The sequence below is a fragment of the Aspergillus glaucus genome (genome assembly GCF_001890805.1).
Source record: "Aspergillus glaucus CBS 516.65 unplaced genomic scaffold ASPGLscaffold_18, whole genome shotgun sequence".
Classification (NCBI taxonomy): Eukaryota; Fungi; Ascomycota; class Eurotiomycetes; order Eurotiales; family Aspergillaceae; genus Aspergillus; species Aspergillus glaucus.
This window is the reverse complement of record NW_019170470.1, coordinates 548,930-565,060: the sequence shown is the minus strand read 5'-3', so window position 1 is coordinate 565,060 and position 16,131 is coordinate 548,930. Positions and strand designations below refer to the sequence as shown.

General features: G+C 49.4%; 5 protein-coding genes and 1 non-coding gene across 6 annotated transcripts; 4 read left to right on the top strand and 2 right to left on the bottom strand.

The window, feature by feature from the left end:
- Nucleotides 1–909: 909 nt before the first annotated feature.
- Nucleotides 910–3,286, bottom strand: ASPGLDRAFT_68579 (alpha-1,2-mannosidase family protein; the record flags this gene model as incomplete). Its single annotated transcript, XM_022549274.1, has 4 exons — nucleotides 910–1,369; nucleotides 1,421–2,190; nucleotides 2,254–2,687; nucleotides 2,737–3,286. The coding sequence occupies 4 exons, from the start codon at nucleotides 3,284–3,286 to the stop codon at nucleotides 910–912; spliced, it is 2,214 nt and encodes a 737-aa protein (XP_022398409.1).
- A 1,563-nt stretch (nucleotides 3,287–4,849) lies between these two features.
- Nucleotides 4,850–6,111, top strand: ASPGLDRAFT_76234 (glycoside hydrolase family 16 protein; the record flags this gene model as incomplete). Its single annotated transcript, XM_022549841.1, has 2 exons — nucleotides 4,850–5,029; nucleotides 5,066–6,111. The coding sequence occupies exons 1-2, from the start codon at nucleotides 4,921–4,923 to the stop codon at nucleotides 6,109–6,111; spliced, it is 1,155 nt and encodes a 384-aa protein (XP_022398408.1). The 5' UTR covers nucleotides 4,850–4,920.
- Nucleotides 6,112–7,302: 1,191 nt separating this feature from the next.
- ASPGLDRAFT_154980 (putative amidase) lies at nucleotides 7,303–9,543 on the top strand. Its single transcript, XM_022542355.1, has 5 exons — nucleotides 7,303–7,744; nucleotides 7,792–7,913; nucleotides 7,969–8,036; nucleotides 8,089–8,354; nucleotides 8,412–9,543. The coding sequence occupies exons 1-5, from the start codon at nucleotides 7,556–7,558 to the stop codon at nucleotides 9,408–9,410; spliced, it is 1,644 nt and encodes a 547-aa protein (XP_022398407.1). The 5' UTR covers nucleotides 7,303–7,555; the 3' UTR covers nucleotides 9,411–9,543.
- Nucleotides 9,544–9,702: 159 nt separating this feature from the next.
- Nucleotides 9,703–11,509, top strand: ASPGLDRAFT_84310 (HesA/MoeB/ThiF family protein). The gene is made up of 3 exons (XM_022550263.1): nucleotides 9,703–10,011; nucleotides 10,072–10,285; nucleotides 10,348–11,509. Exons 1-3 carry the CDS (start codon nucleotides 9,768–9,770, stop codon nucleotides 11,372–11,374), a joined length of 1,485 nt encoding a protein of 494 aa, XP_022398406.1. The 5' UTR covers nucleotides 9,703–9,767; the 3' UTR covers nucleotides 11,375–11,509.
- On the bottom strand, nucleotides 11,505–11,593 carry ASPGLDRAFT_t127. Its single transcript has one exon. It is a non-coding gene; the product is annotated as a tRNA-Asp (tRNA).
- A 1,080-nt stretch (nucleotides 11,594–12,673) lies between these two features.
- Nucleotides 12,674–16,082, top strand: ASPGLDRAFT_132311 (uncharacterized protein; the record flags this gene model as incomplete). Its single annotated transcript, XM_022541112.1, has 6 exons — nucleotides 12,674–12,786; nucleotides 12,836–12,868; nucleotides 12,920–14,285; nucleotides 14,335–15,464; nucleotides 15,518–15,871; nucleotides 15,932–16,082. The coding sequence occupies 6 exons, from the start codon at nucleotides 12,674–12,676 to the stop codon at nucleotides 16,080–16,082; spliced, it is 3,147 nt and encodes a 1,048-aa protein (XP_022398405.1).
- Nucleotides 16,083–16,131: the final 49 nt, after the last annotated feature.

The window sequence follows — 16,131 nt, the reverse complement described above, 5'->3', positions numbered from 1 at the left end:
TGGGTTGTAGAAGTGGTGAGTAAATTGATTGTTGAAAGAAAGAGGGAGAGAGAGAGAGAAGAGAGGGTGGCTTTTATAAACTAGGGCCAAGCAGAACATCTTATATCACCACTGACAAGGCAACGCCGTAGGTGTTCATGTTTTAATCCCCCAAGCTTGAAGTCTTCGTTGACATTAGGAAATCAGCAATTTCCTCTAGTTAAAATTAAAAGAAAAGCGAAGAATTCTATATCATCTGATTCAGGAATGAGAATGCATATCATATTCGACTATCTCCAGATTCCAGCCGTCGACGACTGCTCGTTTCCACCCCTTCACAGCGCCAACAACAATTGGTTACACTGCCCGTTTCTAACGAGGGTTTTCAAAGACTAGCCGCGCGGATTATACTAAGGCAAGGCTGGCGCTGATGTTGCTTTGGTATTAGATATAGCAGTAGTGGTAGAAGTAGCAATAGCACTAGAAGTTTGAGTAGCGGTAGCAGTAGTGCCAGCACCAGCATTAGGAGAAGAAGAAGCCCCAGGATGCGAAGGAACTTGACGTTCCTGCATACGAAGGAGGTCTTTAACGGAGACGATCCAGTCCATGGCCATTTTTTGGTAGTGCGAGTAGAACTGTTATTTGTGGATGCGTTATATGGTGGGATATGATTGCTGAACGAGAGAATTAGGAAGAGCTGGGCTTCTTATACCCTGAGGGATAGGCATAACTTGTCGTTAATCCTGCCTGGATAGTTGCTCTTCCGGCCATGGATAGATGTTTGCCTCCATTCAAGGCAGCACACTCTAACTAGTCCGGTTGATGATGAATAGAGACGTCAATTTCTACCCCTATCTGCATATGAGTAAAACCATTTCTTGGGACTAGTATAGTACCACCTCTCTATATCAACTCACACATTCAAACACATCACGACGCCGGACTAGGCGGCACCCTCCCATCCGTCCAATTCACAGCCCTACTCCCCAACTCAAACTCCAACCTCCCCCCACTCTCAAAAACATCCCTCCAATCCACCCAACTCCTCCTCCACCTCTCCCCATTGACCCTTAGCCCCTGCACATAAACCTTCTCCCCATCACCATCCTTATCACCACCCGTCGCAGTAACCTCCAACGTCTTCCCACCCCCCAAATCAACAGTCAACGACTCGAACCACGGCGCATGGATCAGGAACGTCGTCTGGCCCGTTATCGGGTACAGACCGATCATGTTCCAGAGGAGCCAGGATTGCATGGCGCCGGCGTCGGAGTTTCCGGGGAGGCCGGATTTGCCGGTTGAGTATTTTTCTTTGGCGATGCGGCGGGAGCGCTGGGTTGAGAGGTCCGGGCGGGAGATGTAATGGTAGAGGTAGGGGATGTTGAACATTCTGCTTTGTTAGTAAGGGCTGGGGGAGGTAGGGTTTGGGAAGGGGACGTACGGTTCATTAGTAGGATCGAAAATCATCCCCGAGTCAGAGCCATCGGCACCCGGTGTGAACATGGTGTCTAGCCTGTTGAGGACGGTTTGGCGTCCGCCCATTAGCTCGATAATGTGTTTCATGTCATGCACTGCGGCCCAGGTGTATGCCCACGAGCTCGCCTCGTAGTACGGGTCTCCCCAGTAACCGCTGTCATTGAGAGGATCTGTCTCGATGAATCCAGAGGAGTTGCGGGGGACCACGAATCCCTTGAACCCCAACGAGGTTTGGTTAGAGTTGAAATGATTCCGCCAATTCCTCGACCGATTCAAATACTTCTCTGCGTCGTCAGCTTTACCCAACCCAGAAGCAACCTGATGCAATCCAAAGTCGTTGCACGAGTACTCTACCGCACGCGTAACAGCCCGACTGTACTTGGGAGTAATATACCCCAACGCCTTCCAATCTGGCAACGCCCCTCGTCCCTCTTTCGTCGACGAATCAGGCGCCATAGAATCAACCGGTTCGTTTGCCGGCGTGACCTCCGCATCTTTCAGCATAGCCTTGTACCCGTCTTCCCAGTTAACCGCACCACGGACACCTTTCACATAAGCGTCAGCGAGGATATTGTCTGCATTAGAGCCACCCTGCGTGCGGCCGTTATAGTTTGAAGATCGGGCGTCAGGGAGGTAGCCTTCGTAGCGGTAGATGTCGATTAGAGAGCGGATTTGTTCTTCATAGGCGGTTGGTTGAAGGATTTGGAGGAGGGAGGTTGTGCAGCGGAAGAGGTCCTGCGCGTATCAGTATAGCCCTAACACTAGTTCAAGAAAAGGGGAAGGGAGGGGGGGGTGTACCCAGAAGGTAAAGATATCTTGATAGTATGGCTCGTTAGAAGTCCAATTGGGATTCTCGCCTGTTTGGTTCGTTGGAATCAAGTGCATGAAGTACAACGATGTGTAGAGCAGCTGCAGACTCGTGTCGTTTGTGTTTGTCGTGGTGATTTTGTTCAGCACTTTGGTGTTCCATTCGGACTTTGTGTTTTGTACGACTGTGTCGAGGTTTGTTTTTGCTGGGATTTCGTCTTGCACGTTGCGACAGGCTTTGGCGGTTGAGATCCAGGAGATACCTACTCGCGAGGTCACTTCGGATTTGTCAAAGGAGAACACAGCACCGACACGCTTAGATGTAGATGTTGACGATGCAGTTCCGCTGGGTTGCTCGACGCTGCCATCCTCATCTGTTCCAACGTAGGTCTTGTTTCTGGTGATCGTTGTATCGAAGTAACCACCTGATAAACAGTTAGCCAACATCAAGACCGTAGAAGGAGAATGACGCACAGAAATAAATCGTCCAATCCGGCGAAATATTCCACCCATTATCATAAACCCCCGAGCCCTCATAATGACCATCCGCAAAAACACTAATATTCCCACCCTTATAACCCTGCCCAAGCCCCTGTCCCCGAAACGACGGCAAAACATGCGACACATCAACAAGCACATGATTCCCCTGACTACTCCCCTCAGGAAAACCATACCGATAAATTCCCGCATGCTCCGAAGCCCCAAGCTCCACACTAACCCCCTCACCCGTCTTCGCCTTATAATACCCCAACTCAGCCTGATCATCACCAGACCGGCCAACAGTCAAATTCGACAAAAGATCCTTGATGCTCTTCCTGACGAGCGGAAGCTGCGCGACGGTCCCGTATTTAGGGGCGCCGCCGGTCCCCTGTTCATGCATCAGGCTGAAGCCCGAGAAGTTGCCGGTGGAGAGGTAGCCGGAGTAGGCGTCGGATTTGGCGTCGTAGAGGTCTGGGCCTAGTTTGACCATGCCGAAGGGGCGGGCGACGCCGGGGAAGTTGTTGCCGCCGCTTTTGGAGCCCATGCTAGTGTGTGTTAGTTGGGTATTATTGTAGAGGCGTGGTGTGGGTGTTGGAAGAAGGCTTACAAGGGGTCCACGTGGGAGGTTAGGTCGGCTGCGGCAGCCCATGCTATTGGTGATAGAGCCAACGCAGAGATGATACTTTTGTAGGCCATGATGGACTGTTTGTCATGACAGTCAGCTGTATGTAGTTTAAGGGGGTTGTTCAGCCTTACGGTAAACGCAGCTGCGAACCGGCCCGACAGCTCCGGACTTTTGACAAGCTGTATCCAGTTATTCAAAGGGCGGATAGACAAGAGATATTTCGACAGCAATTCAGAAACATAAATAAGAAATCAACGCGAATGAGCGAAATAACACTAATAGATAGCGCGGAGGCGATGAGGCGGGATCAGCGAGTTTCACGCCCAAAACGAAGGATAGAAGGATTCATAACAAACAAGACTGGATTCAATTGGGCCGGATACGATTCGGATGTACTCCGTATATGAGTATTTTGGCTCCAATGAATAAATAGGAATATGTATCGCAATCTGACGTCCAGCTCACCGGATGTTTTGGGTGTGTATCCGGAAATGCGGTGATGATACGGAGTACGGAGGACCTCGTATCTATTTCTATGCGAACTGACAGGGCTGAGCTGTTGGAACGGGGTGCATAGCCATCTTTAATACGGATTCTGGCTAAGATCATCAGGGGCAATAAACCTTGATTATATCAACTTTGCATGGTTGTTGTGCAGAAAACTCAGAAATATATCTCGTACTTTGAACTCCGTTCTGCATATCGACATAAAAATAGCACCTTGATGGATTTCTAGTCAAGTAGAGAAGACCAATACAACAGTTTTTTGTTGCGCATTCTGGTATCGCCTCTGAGTTGATTTTGTCAGCACAATATGGAAGCTGCAGTCAACCCAGATCATTAGTTGGGCCCCGACGATTTATATCAAGATCGTGAATGTTAATGCCCAAGCTCTAGAGATTGTGTAGCACATTGACCGGAAATGTCTTGTTTGCAACCAGGCTTCGTATTTATCCATCTTCAACGATTAATTGGCTTGCTGTGCGGACGTTCTCAGATGCCTGGCAACATTGATGTCAAATCACGCCTATCCAGTGTACAACCATAAAGCCCTTCATCGCTAATAATACTAGAAAAACTCGCCACATTTGGGCCAGAAGCTTGCGAGTTATCCTGGGGAGAGGAGCCCTAACTCTGCTATCAGCCGGGCAAGATAATATAGAGGAGCAAGCCACAGGGAATATGTCGTGGAAGGTCCCGGGACAAGATAATACCTAGGATCAGGATTCTCCTTCTCTCTTTTCTTTTACAGCTATGTGTATTTTTATTAGTTTCATGAGGCATCAGTATGCACTTGCCTTGCGGTGATATCAGACTTATCATCACTATACTAGGCAAAAACATCTATATAACAGAACGAGCGACCGACAAGAGCAGATATCTAGGCAGAACCTGGTCTACCTGTCCTACCCGATAGAAACATGTTCTGCCTGTTATAGGGAAATATAAAAACATCTTGTTTCACCGAAAGCGACAATCTTCCAACAACTATCTCTCGCATCAGTTTACTACTACTATTTCGCATCTTATCGTCACTGTTATGCCAACAATAAATGGATAACAACAAGCCTTACTTCGTCTCCCTCGAGGATTTTCATCGCATGCAAACTCAACAACCAAAATACCCTACTGACACTGATCCCTCACCACCTCCTCTCCATCGTGCTCCTCCCATTACCACTACTGTTACCAAAGCAGCAAAAAACTCTCCGTGGTATAATCCACGTGGCTTGTCCCAAAAAACCAAGTGCATCACCGGCATCATGACGGTAGTTGTCTTCGTGGGAGTGATCGTGGGTGCCATCGTGGGTGGAGTTGTGGGCTCGAGGAATCACCAGTATCCGGACTACAGTCCGCTGCAGTACCAGCTGGTAGATAACTACATGGGGGCTGATTTCTTCGATAAGTTTAATTACTTCAGCGAAGTGGATCCTACGGGGGGCACTGTTGACTACGTCGATCAAGCAGCGGCCCAGGATCTGAACTTAACCTACACCACCGGTGACTCGGCCGTTCTGAAGGTTGACACCGACAATGAGCCCACTGGACGTGGCCGTCGGTCTGTCCGTATCGAGTCAAAGGCGCAGTATGATCATGGGTTGTTCATTTTCGACATCGCCCACACGCCAGTCGGCTGTGGTACTTGGCCTGCGGTTTGGATGCTCGGGCCTGAGCATCCCTGGCATGGTGAGATTGACATCATGGAGACAGACAATCTGGCTCAAGATGGGAACGTCGTGACTCTGCACACTTGGGAAGGCTGCAGCATGGAGGGCGTCAAACGGAAACAGACCGGGAAGAAAACAAACCTGAATTGCGGCGATGGCGACAAGGATGGATGCGATGTCCAAGGCAGACCGGAATTCGATGGTGAGCAGATGAATAAAAAGGGCGGGGGTGTTTATGCCTTGGAACTGCGTGAGGCTGGCATTAGGATCTGGTTCTTCCGCCGCAGCAAGCTCCCGCATGACATCGCGAACCCAGGACATGTCCCGGATCCATCGTTGTGGGGTCGACCGTTGGCTGATTTTCCTAACACGAAGTGTGACATCGAGTCGCATTTCAACAACATGAGCATCGTTGTCAACATTGATCTCTGTGGTCAACAGGGTGCTGATCTGAAGCTCTATACGGAGAAGTACCAGTGCCCGGGGAATTGTACGGAATTCGTGAGAGACAATCCGGAGTATTTCACCGATGCGTACTGGGAGTTCAAGGGCTTCAAGGTGTATCAGGCCGAATGATCCTTTTCGGACGGTTAAGGTTGTTAGATGTGTGGATACCTGGTCTGATTTGTCATTTTATTTTGCTGAAAGTTAGTTTGAATTAGCCTGCTTGCTTATATCCTAGGGCTGGAATCTATGCGTTGATAGATCTTTCTCAATGAATTGATTTGTTTCAAGGATTGCATCCACTACCGGCTTTCTTCTTGCCATATGTAGACCGTAGAACAGAGCATTGCTGGGATCGCAGTCATTGTCGTTTAGGACCCGAGTTGGATAGAGCGCCCCCTCGACTGTTACACGGTATCTCTGTCATCGTCGGCTGATGATCCGCTGCAAAACTGGCCTCCGGTGTGACAGATCTTTGTAAAAAGCATGTGTGCACTTTCATCTCGGCAGATCACAGGATCTGTCATCCCAGCACCGCCATCAGGTACCCTTGTTGACGTCTGATAGGAACAGCCCTCCAAATTGACCGTTCGTGACGGAATAAGCTGATCTATCGTGATGGCCAGATGTGCTCAGTGCTCCCATGATTTGCTTCTAGAAAAGCAAAAATTGTCGTCGCCGGAATTCTCGGACGTTCCATGAGTTCATGGTACGGAGTACTCGGAAGTATTCGCCTGTTGAATCATGAATTCCAGTTCCAATGGAGGTTGCGACTTATCCTCGGACTAATGTTGGGAAAGATAACCTGATCAACACTTTAGCCTGGATAGCAACATGATATTTACCACCGAAAGAGCGTTATGCATAAGCGTAAATCCCAGAAAACGAGCTCACATGGCCAGAACAATAAACGACAAAGAAAACATGGTCAGAACCGTACTTGTACAGCCACAGGATGCGGTGACATGAACTCGCATGTCTAGCACGACTGGTTCAAAAAAAGCAAAACATCCCTGTTTGATATTTGAAAAATTCCCGAGAAGGTTTTGGAGAAATTTCTCTTTCATCGGCCCGCTAAAACATGTATTAGAAACCTTGTTCCTGGAATTATTCACTCGAGACATTGGCGGAATTTATTGAGCTTATTGAGAAATAGAGTTGTGGGCCCTATTGATGTCAACTTGTAGTATAGTTGCCGCACTCGCGTGGCTCACATGGATCCAGGTCCGGTTTCCGATCCGATACTTTGCTTTGTTTTTCTGGTGAATTGTCTCGGTGGAGAGACAGTTTGCATGGTACAGTAAGTTATCGGGCCAATAAACAAGGGTAGAGGGGGGTTCATTTGCTGCAGCTGCTGTGGCGGAGGAGGGGGAGTATGCACTATTTCGATGAATTGTAATTTCATCAAGTCTTGGGTTTGAGATTCTGGTACTTCGGGAGTGACTGGAAATAGAAATGCGAGGGGCATGTAGTTCGGCCGTACATATTTTAAAAGGGCCCGGTTGTCGCCAGGCGATGCCTTGAGATTTTGCTTGCATTTTTGCGGTTCTTTTACCTGACTGAGTGAAGCTTTACCATGATATTTGGCCGACACTTATCGAGCCTGGTGGCTCTTCTGTATACTAGTGTAGGCGTTCTAGGGTACCCGACTTGCGAGAAGGCTTCGGCTGGTGACTGCGCATATCCGTCTCTGGTCAATGCGACATCAGATCAACTCCAGGATGGCCTGAGCAAAGGATGCTTCACGAGCGCTGATTTAGTCAAGGTATGCTTTCGCCAATATTCCTAGCTCGGCATGGCTAACTGTTGTAGGCGTACGTGGAAAGGATCCACGAGGTCAACTCAACCCTGCACATGGTGTTGGAAATCAATCCGGATGCGATACAGATTGCCCAGTGTCTCGACGAGGAGAGAAAGAATGGCAACACTCGAGGGTTTGTCCCCTTTCCCCTCAGTGGTGTGGAGTAAGCATCTAATGAGGACCAATAGGCCTCTGCACGGTCTACCCATTCTGGTCAAAGACCTGATAGGCACAAACGACAAAATGGAAACGGCTGGTAAGTGTCTAACCCCATGCTTTTCCATTGTGCCACGTACTGATCTGCTTAGCCGGCTCGTATGCACTCGTTGGCGCAAAAGTACCCGAAGATTCGACGGTCGTCGCCAAACTCAGAGAAAGCGGTGCCATCATTCTCGGCAAGACAAGTCTCTCAGAATGGGCGAACTTCAGATCCTCAGATTCATCTGATGGCTGGAATGCGAGAGGAGGTCAGACGTATGCCGCCTATATTCAGAACCAGACTCCCAGTGGTAGTTCTAGCGGCAGTGCCGTTTCTGCTGATCTGGGGCTCGCTCTAGCAGCGCTTGGGACGGAGGTATGTCGACATTCATCTTCATGAGGGCTACATGTGCTGATCATTTCTTTTCAAAAGACATATGGAAGTATCCTCTGGCCCAGCGAAAAGAGCAACATTGTCGGAATCAAACCAACCACCGGACTGACCTCACGGCATATGACCATTCCAATCAGCAATCGCCAGGATACCATCGGACCCATGGCCAGAACGGTCAAAGATGCAGCAATGGTCCTACAGGCTATTGTCGGACAGGATCCCAAAGATAACTATACGCTGGCCTCACCATTTGCCGCCTGTTTTCCGGATTATGTCGCGGCGTGCAAGTCGTCGGGCTTGCAAGGAAAACGAATCGGGATCCCTCGCAACGTTGTTAGCCATTATGGCGGAAAAGATAATCCCGTTGTATCGGCCTTTGAAGCCACCATCTCGGAAATAGAAGCTGCAGGAGCAACTATCGTTGAGGACGCCAACTTCACGGCTTATGAGGAGTTCACCAATTCGGATACGTACGGCGAAATGACGGCTTTGGACTTCATCAGCAATATCGCAAACTACCTTTCCAGCCTGAAAACGAACCCAAACAAGCTTGATTCCTTAAATGACATCCGGAATTTCACACAACATGAACCCCTGGAAGATTACCCAGATCGCGACACGCACTTATGGGACTTGGCCCTATTCGTAGGACTGAACAACACATCCCCAGAATTTTGGTTAATGTACCAGGAAGTCCTCAGAATCGGCGGTGATGGGGGAATCCTAGGTGCCCTTGACCGGCAAAACCTGGACGCTGTCATCTTGCCCACTGCCGTCGCCCCTGGAATTCCAGCCATGGTCGGCTCGCCGGCTATCACGGTTCCGCTTGGTGTATTGCCAGAGGGAACGCCTGAATTCAAGGATCGTGGAGTTGTGTATAGTGCTCCTGGGATTCCTTTCGGGATTAGTTTTCTGGGAGCAAAATGGAGCGAGGAACAGCTGATTGGGATGGCGTATGCTTTTGAGCAGCGAACATTGAGGAGGGATCAGTTGCGACGCATCATTGAGCCGAAGACGGAGCTGAGAGATGTTTTATAGTCCCGGTATCTGGTTTTGTTCATTGCTTCCTGGAACATGCTGGTTCATTGCCCCAGGAGCTGGTCTGTACATAGAGGCAATTTGCATTCTGCATGGAATATTAGCATGAGTTCGCATATATAAAACAGAGTACACACCTACTTCACGACTGATCGATGTAGGGAGAGTAGTTGGCAGTCCGAAGAATGGCTGTATGACGAAAAGGGCTTAGTTAGTTACGTTAGCGCGGATTGATTTCCTAATCGATAAGGCCATCCCCCGCTATCGATGCTCTCATTTCCTAACTACCTCAACAGTCCCAATTCACAGAATTGCCATCTCCATGATTCTACCGCGATAAACACACTTTCATAAAGGATGGAAAACCTCGAACGCACCTGCGCATCATTGCGCGCACAAATAACCGCCACAGAAACCAGGTTAGCGGGGTTGCGACGCGAGCTCGAAAGCGCAGAAAAGGCTGCCATAGATACCAGGAAACAAGAAGATGCGAAGACAGAAGAAAAGCATGAAGATCGCGAAGCAAGAACCTGGCCACTGCTAGCCGAGGAATACCGGCGCTATGGGAGGCAGATGATTGTGCCACAGCTTGGGCTTCAAGGTGAGTCAAGAGAGTACTATACGTTTGGATTCGTCTTCTAACAATCGCTCTCTGCTGCAGGCCAATTGAAGCTTCGATCCTCGAAAGTCCTGATTGTTGGCGCTGGTGGATTGGGATGCCCGGCTGCGCAGTATCTTGCCGGAGCCGGAGTGGGCACATTGGGACTTGTTGACGGGGATACGGTCGAGTTTTCGAACCTTCATCGCCAGGTTCTACATCGGAGGAGAGCTGTTGGGAAGTTTAAGGTGGACAGTGCGATTGAGTATCTTCAAGAGTGAGTGCTGCTGGCTTCACTGGATCTCGGAGTAGGTGATGCTAACTATGCGTGTCTGCTAGATTGAACCACCACTCTACATATATCCCCTACAGGGCACATCTTACGCCCCAAGACGCACCGGAGATATTTAGGGACTACGACCTGATTCTGGACTGTACGGACAACCCCGCGACCCGTTACTTAATCTCGGATACTGCAGTACTGCTTGGAAAGCCGCTCGTCTCTGCCTCCGCATTGCGAACCGAAGGCCAGCTCATGGTCCTGAACAACCCTCCTCGATCAGCCGGAGATACGACTGGAGGACCATGCTACCGATGTGTTTTTCCGAAGCCACCTCCAGCGAACAGTGTTGTCAGTTGCGCAGACGGTGGGATCCTTGGACCTGTGGTGGGGACGATGGGTCTTCTACAGGCGTTGGAGGCAATCAAGGCTATTACTGCTAGTGGTGATGCACCTCGTAATCCTCCATCACTTCTGATCTTCTCTGCATACTCCTCGCCCCAGTTTCGGAGTATCAAGCTCCGCTCCCGCCGGGCGAACTGCGCTGTGTGCTCTGCTGAAGCTAGCGTATCGTTGGACACTCTGAAGTCAGGGTCAACCGACTACGAATTCTTCTGCGGAACAGCAGCTCCCGAGGCATTGTTATCTCCGGAAGAACGCATTTCGCCGCAAGAATACCGAACGAGACATCCCGATACATTCGCGCGTCAATCGGGAACTACTCCTGCCGCAGACAACAAGCAACATACAATCATAGACGTCCGCGAAAAAGTCCAGTTTGACATCTGCAACATCGACCACAGCATCAACATCCCGATCTCGAGCATCCTCTCGTCTCGCCCAGCTCCGGCTGCAGAGGATGGGACCCCTGCTCCGTTGCCTACCTGGCTTCCAGAGAACATTCCTTCTCCAGACTCCACCGACCCCGTATATGTTGTGTGCCGTCTTGGGAATGACTCGCAGATTGCTGTACAAAGGCTAAAGGAACTGGGATTGGACCGTGGAGGGCAGAGGTTCATTGGTGATATACAAGGTGGACTGCATGCCTGGCGAAGACAGGTAGATCCGGAGTGGCCTGAGTATTAGCACCGTATTCATAACACGAAGAACTTTGTAGAATAGCAATAAATAACGTATGTAACTAACTAGTTAGTTAGTTAGATAAAAAGATTAGACAAGTTTAATAATAAATAAAAAAAGAAAAAGCAAAAAGAAACTCCCCGACTGGGAATCGAACCCAGGTCTCCCGCGCTTGCAAGTTGTTAAGCTGACAAGCGGAAATCATTACCACTAGACCATCGAGGACTTGTTATGTGAAGACTTTCAATATTATGTTTTACAAGTCATTCAAGGTATCAATGATGGTTTGTCAGTGTTCCACACCGATATCAAGGTTTTTCCCAGAGCACAGTAGCAGTATCTGCCACGGGAATCTATTTTCAAGCTCAAGGTCCACCTCGGAGAGAGATGTTTCGGGATTGCTCAAGCTTGCAGCCGAATGAAAGAAGGCCGAGATTATGAAAAGAAAGTCAAACAAGAATTGAATTATCGCCAAGTAAATAGTTAGTGTCCGGTAGTGACTCAGATCGTTGCCACTCCATTATACATCCGTTTGTTGAAGATATCCCGAATTGCATATAGCGCATAGTGTGCGATGAGTAGCCAACCCTTCCAAGCCCATCAGCAGTTATATCAAACCCCTCCCAGTCGCATGGCGATTCCCAACCGACAGATCATGTTGGAATAACCTCCAATTTCCAGCTCTTGGGGTGGGTCAATGTCGGTTTCTTGGGCCGAGAACCGACTGCCGTTCGCGTCTCGTAATGTTCCGATACTCTACGACTCCAGGCAGTTCTTTTCTTTGACTCTCACCGATTTCTCGAATAAAAAAAAAAGTGATTTTTATATCGCGGAATTCCCCTGGCAAATAGCAATTGCATACGGGGCTGTTGAAACAAGATTCGTTTGCATTCATTGACAGTAGCAGGTCCACGGATCGTCCCTCCGCTTGGGAGCGCCGTTTTCACGTCAAATTTTTGCGCCGTTGCGGTTTTCTCCTCTTTCCACCGGTTGTTTTTTCTTCAATTTTGCTCTGGTGTGTCGCTGAACACCCGCGACAAATTGTCTGGTCTTTGACTGCGAGGGAGAAGAAGAGTGTCCGATATAACAGTCTGGGGTTGGTTGCCTGGCGCAATAACATCATCGCTACCGGGTCACGTGAATCGGAGGCAAAGGATGTCGATGTGCCAAACAGACAGATAACAATAATACCTACACGTTTGGAGACGCTTTGCGATTGGGCTTTTCAATATGGTCTCTCGGTCCAGCTCATTTAGCGATATGGATCCTCCGATCCAGTTCAACACGCCAAATCCGCCTGTTGATATGGATGACATACCAAAGCCTAGGAAGAATTACCTGAAGATTTTTGGCGGCAAGGTGAAGCAAGGATGGCAGAGGTTGGAATTGGATATCCACACGGTGCTGCAGATGATGAAGTGAGTTGCTTCGATGTCTCGATATGGCCAGTGCTAACATATGTATCAGAGGCGCTATTCCGCCCACAATTGCTCTTGCTATGTAAGAAGAACACCCATGATCGAGAGGCTGGAGCGCAGCTAACACAACTAGGTACCAAGCCGACTCGGTATCCGCAGAATTTACCACCCTTGGCTACATGGTGGCTATCATCTCCGTCCTCGGATTCGCCATCATGCCCAGAGCCAAGTTCATCCAAATGATGCTTCTTGACGTGCTAGCAGTCTGCATGGCAATCTCAATCGCCCTGCTGATGATGTACTGCTGTATTCAGTCACGACAGCATGTGGCGACAGGCGACCGGACCGCGCTTGGGGCTTACAATTCGTCTGCGTCAGCTGTTAGCGGCGTGTGGTTATTCTTCCAAACGTTCATGGTGCATTCGCTTCGTGCCAAGTTTCCGCAGTTCCAGTTTCCGGTTATCATTTATTCGATCATTGCTGTAGTCACCAGCACCAATGCACCTCAGTTTACGACTATGGCTACATCAATCAATTTTGCTACGAGACTCCTGAAGGCGTGTATGACGGGTTTAGCGCTTACCACGGGAGTTTCTCTATTTATTTTCCCTCTGTCCACCAGGACGGTTGTTTTCAAAGAAATGGCAGGATACATAGGAGGGCTGCGCGCGGCTCTCAAAGCCCATTCAAATTACCTTGAGACCCTCGAACGCGACGACATGTTCGGCCGCACAGAGACATTCGACGAAACCGTCGAGAAAATGGGCAAAAAGGGAAAAGTCTATAGCTCCGAGGCACAAGCCATCTATGCCGCAGTCCGGAAAATCACCGAGCTCCACGGAAAACTCCATGGTGACTTGACATTTGCCAAGCGAGAGTTTGCTTGGGGAGAACTGGGCCCCGATGACCTGCAGATGACTTTCAGACAGCTGCGCAAGGTTATGATTCCGGTTGTCGGAATTGGGTTTGTCGTGGATATTTTCCAGCGTCTTTCGGAATACAATAAGTGGAACGAACCAATTGATCCGAATTCGAATGATGTTCCAACTGACGCGATCCGCCGACGTGTCGTGCAAGAATGGAACGATATCATGAGGGCCGTTCACGACCCGTTTTCTTCTATGATAGAGACCATCGACGGAGGATTACAGCATGTTTCCTACACCATGAGGTTAACCAAGCCACCGAAGAAGAAGGCTGCTCCTAGTCCTGCGAATTCTGACATGTCTGATAACAAGGATGGGGTGGATATTGAGGCAGACGCTGGAAAGGTTGAACCCGGCGAGAAAGGGTTCGCAGAGCATTTCCAGCGCAAGTTGAGTGAATTCCGGGTAGCTAAGAAGATTGCGTTGCAGACTTGGGCTGAAGAGAAGGGTCTGAAATTACCGGATGACTTTTTCGATCATCCCTCGTCTGTGGAGGATATTGATGATCTTCCTGCAGACGTGACGGGATTCAGCAGGGATAGAAACCGTCGACAGCTCTATCTGTTTCTTTTCGTATGTGTTTAACAGCCCCATATTCAAGTGATGATGCTAACCAATGCAGATGGAACAATTGCTATACGCATCAGGACAGGCAGTCCTGGAGTTCGTCCAATTCGCCGACGAGAAACGCGACAGCGGCAAACTGTCCAGGACACGTCTCATCGTCCCAGGAGCAAAACGCATGGCTAAATGGCTCGCGAGTATTTTCCATGTAGGCGACACCCACGAAGATGATAACATCGGCGACATAAACACCCAAGGCAACATCCTACAACTTGGAGAGGCGTACAAATTCCGAAAAGACCCCGAGCATCTCCCACCACAAACCGCCTTCGAAAAAATCGGAGACAAAGTGCGCATGTTCTCCTTGATGTTACGCTCAGCTGAATGTGCCTATGGCTTTCGAGTAGCGTGCGCGACTATGACAATTGCCATTATTGCTTATCTGCACGACACGCAGGAGTTCTTCATCCGGCAACGCTTGTTCTGGGCTATCATCATGGTTAATCTCAGTATGTCGCCTACGTCTGGACAGAGTATCTTTGGCTTCGTGCTACGGATCCTTGGCACTATACTCGCCATGATTGTCTGCCTCCTGTCATGGTACATTCCCGATCAGCACACAGCAGGAACCTTGGTAATCTTCTTCATTTTCATATCATGCGCCTTCTACGTTCCCATCAAGATGTTCCGCTTCCGAACCATCGGAATCATCACCATCATCACCGCTTCGATGATCATCGGCTACGAGCTGCAGGTCCGCAAGGTCGGAAAGCAAGTCGCTACATCCAACGGACAAGCATACTACCCCATCTACCTCCTTGCGCCCTACCGACTGGCGACTGTGGCAGGCGGTATCGGGGTTGCGTTTATTTGGACTTTCTTCCCGTATCCCATGTCGGAACATTCAGTGCTTCGTCAGAGTCTGGGCGCGTCCCTGTATCTGCTGGCGAACTACTACTCGCTTAACCATGAGACTGTCTCCGCGCGTATTCGGGGTGATGAGGGTGATATGGCGCTCAAGACGTCTTCTGGACGTAGACTTGAGAAGGCACGGAATCAAGTATTCTCGAAACAGATGTTGATGTTGAATGGGTTGCGGACGTACTCTGGGTTCCTGCGATGGGAGGTTCCTATCGGCGGTAGATTCCCCAAGAGGCGATATGACTCGACCATCAATTGCATAGAAAAGTATGTCCCCACCTATCTTCAACACAATATGCGGGCTTTGCTAACTGGTCCAGCATCGTAAACTACCTGTCTCTGCTAGGCTACGCCTCCGAAGTCCTCTCCAAACTCGGCGCCGAAGAGTCCGAATCTGCCTGGATCCACGACTTCAAAACCCTCATTACTCAAGCCCGCATCACGACCCACGAGATTACATCCGTTCTCTGCCTCCTCTCAGCTAGTATCACCAACCGCCAGCCATTACCGCCATATTTGAAGACACCAAGACCATACAGTTTCTCGAAACGGCTTGAAGCGCTGGACAAGGATATCCTTAGTATCAGACATATGGCTGAACCGGGGTATGCGGCGTTTGCGGTGCTGCAGATTTCGACAAGATGTATCGTGGGCGATGTAGACCGGTTGTTGCGGTATGTAACCTGTAACAGAACAGGCTAGAGTTATGGAACTATGTACTGACAAACTTCTAGTGACGTGAAAGCATTGGTTGGCGAGCTGGACTTCTCCTTCCATGCTGTTAGCACCCGCGACAACTCAAAGTCGTCGATGAACGTCACGAGACAATCCATGTATGCGTCGGGACTATCGAGGGCTTCTTCGTTCCGGGATAAAAATGATTAGTCGGCCAAGGCGTCCGGCTTTTTGTTATGCCATATTCTGTAATGGATCA

Coding starts and splice junctions, on each gene's coding strand:
- ASPGLDRAFT_154980 (XM_022542355.1), top strand. CDS start 7,556: ATGATATTTGGCCGACACTTATCGAGCCTGGTGGCTCTTCTGTATACT. Junction 7,914..7,968: donor AAGAATGGCAACACTCGAGG/GTTTGTCCCCTT, acceptor GAGGACCAATAG/GCCTCTGCACGGTCTACCCA. Junction 8,355..8,411: donor TAGCAGCGCTTGGGACGGAG/GTATGTCGACAT, acceptor TCTTTTCAAAAG/ACATATGGAAGTATCCTCTG.
- ASPGLDRAFT_84310 (XM_022550263.1), top strand. CDS start 9,768: ATGGAAAACCTCGAACGCACCTGCGCATCATTGCGCGCACAAATAACC. Junction 10,012..10,071: donor GCCACAGCTTGGGCTTCAAG/GTGAGTCAAGAG, acceptor TCTCTGCTGCAG/GCCAATTGAAGCTTCGATCC. Junction 10,286..10,347: donor GCGATTGAGTATCTTCAAGA/GTGAGTGCTGCT, acceptor CGTGTCTGCTAG/ATTGAACCACCACTCTACAT.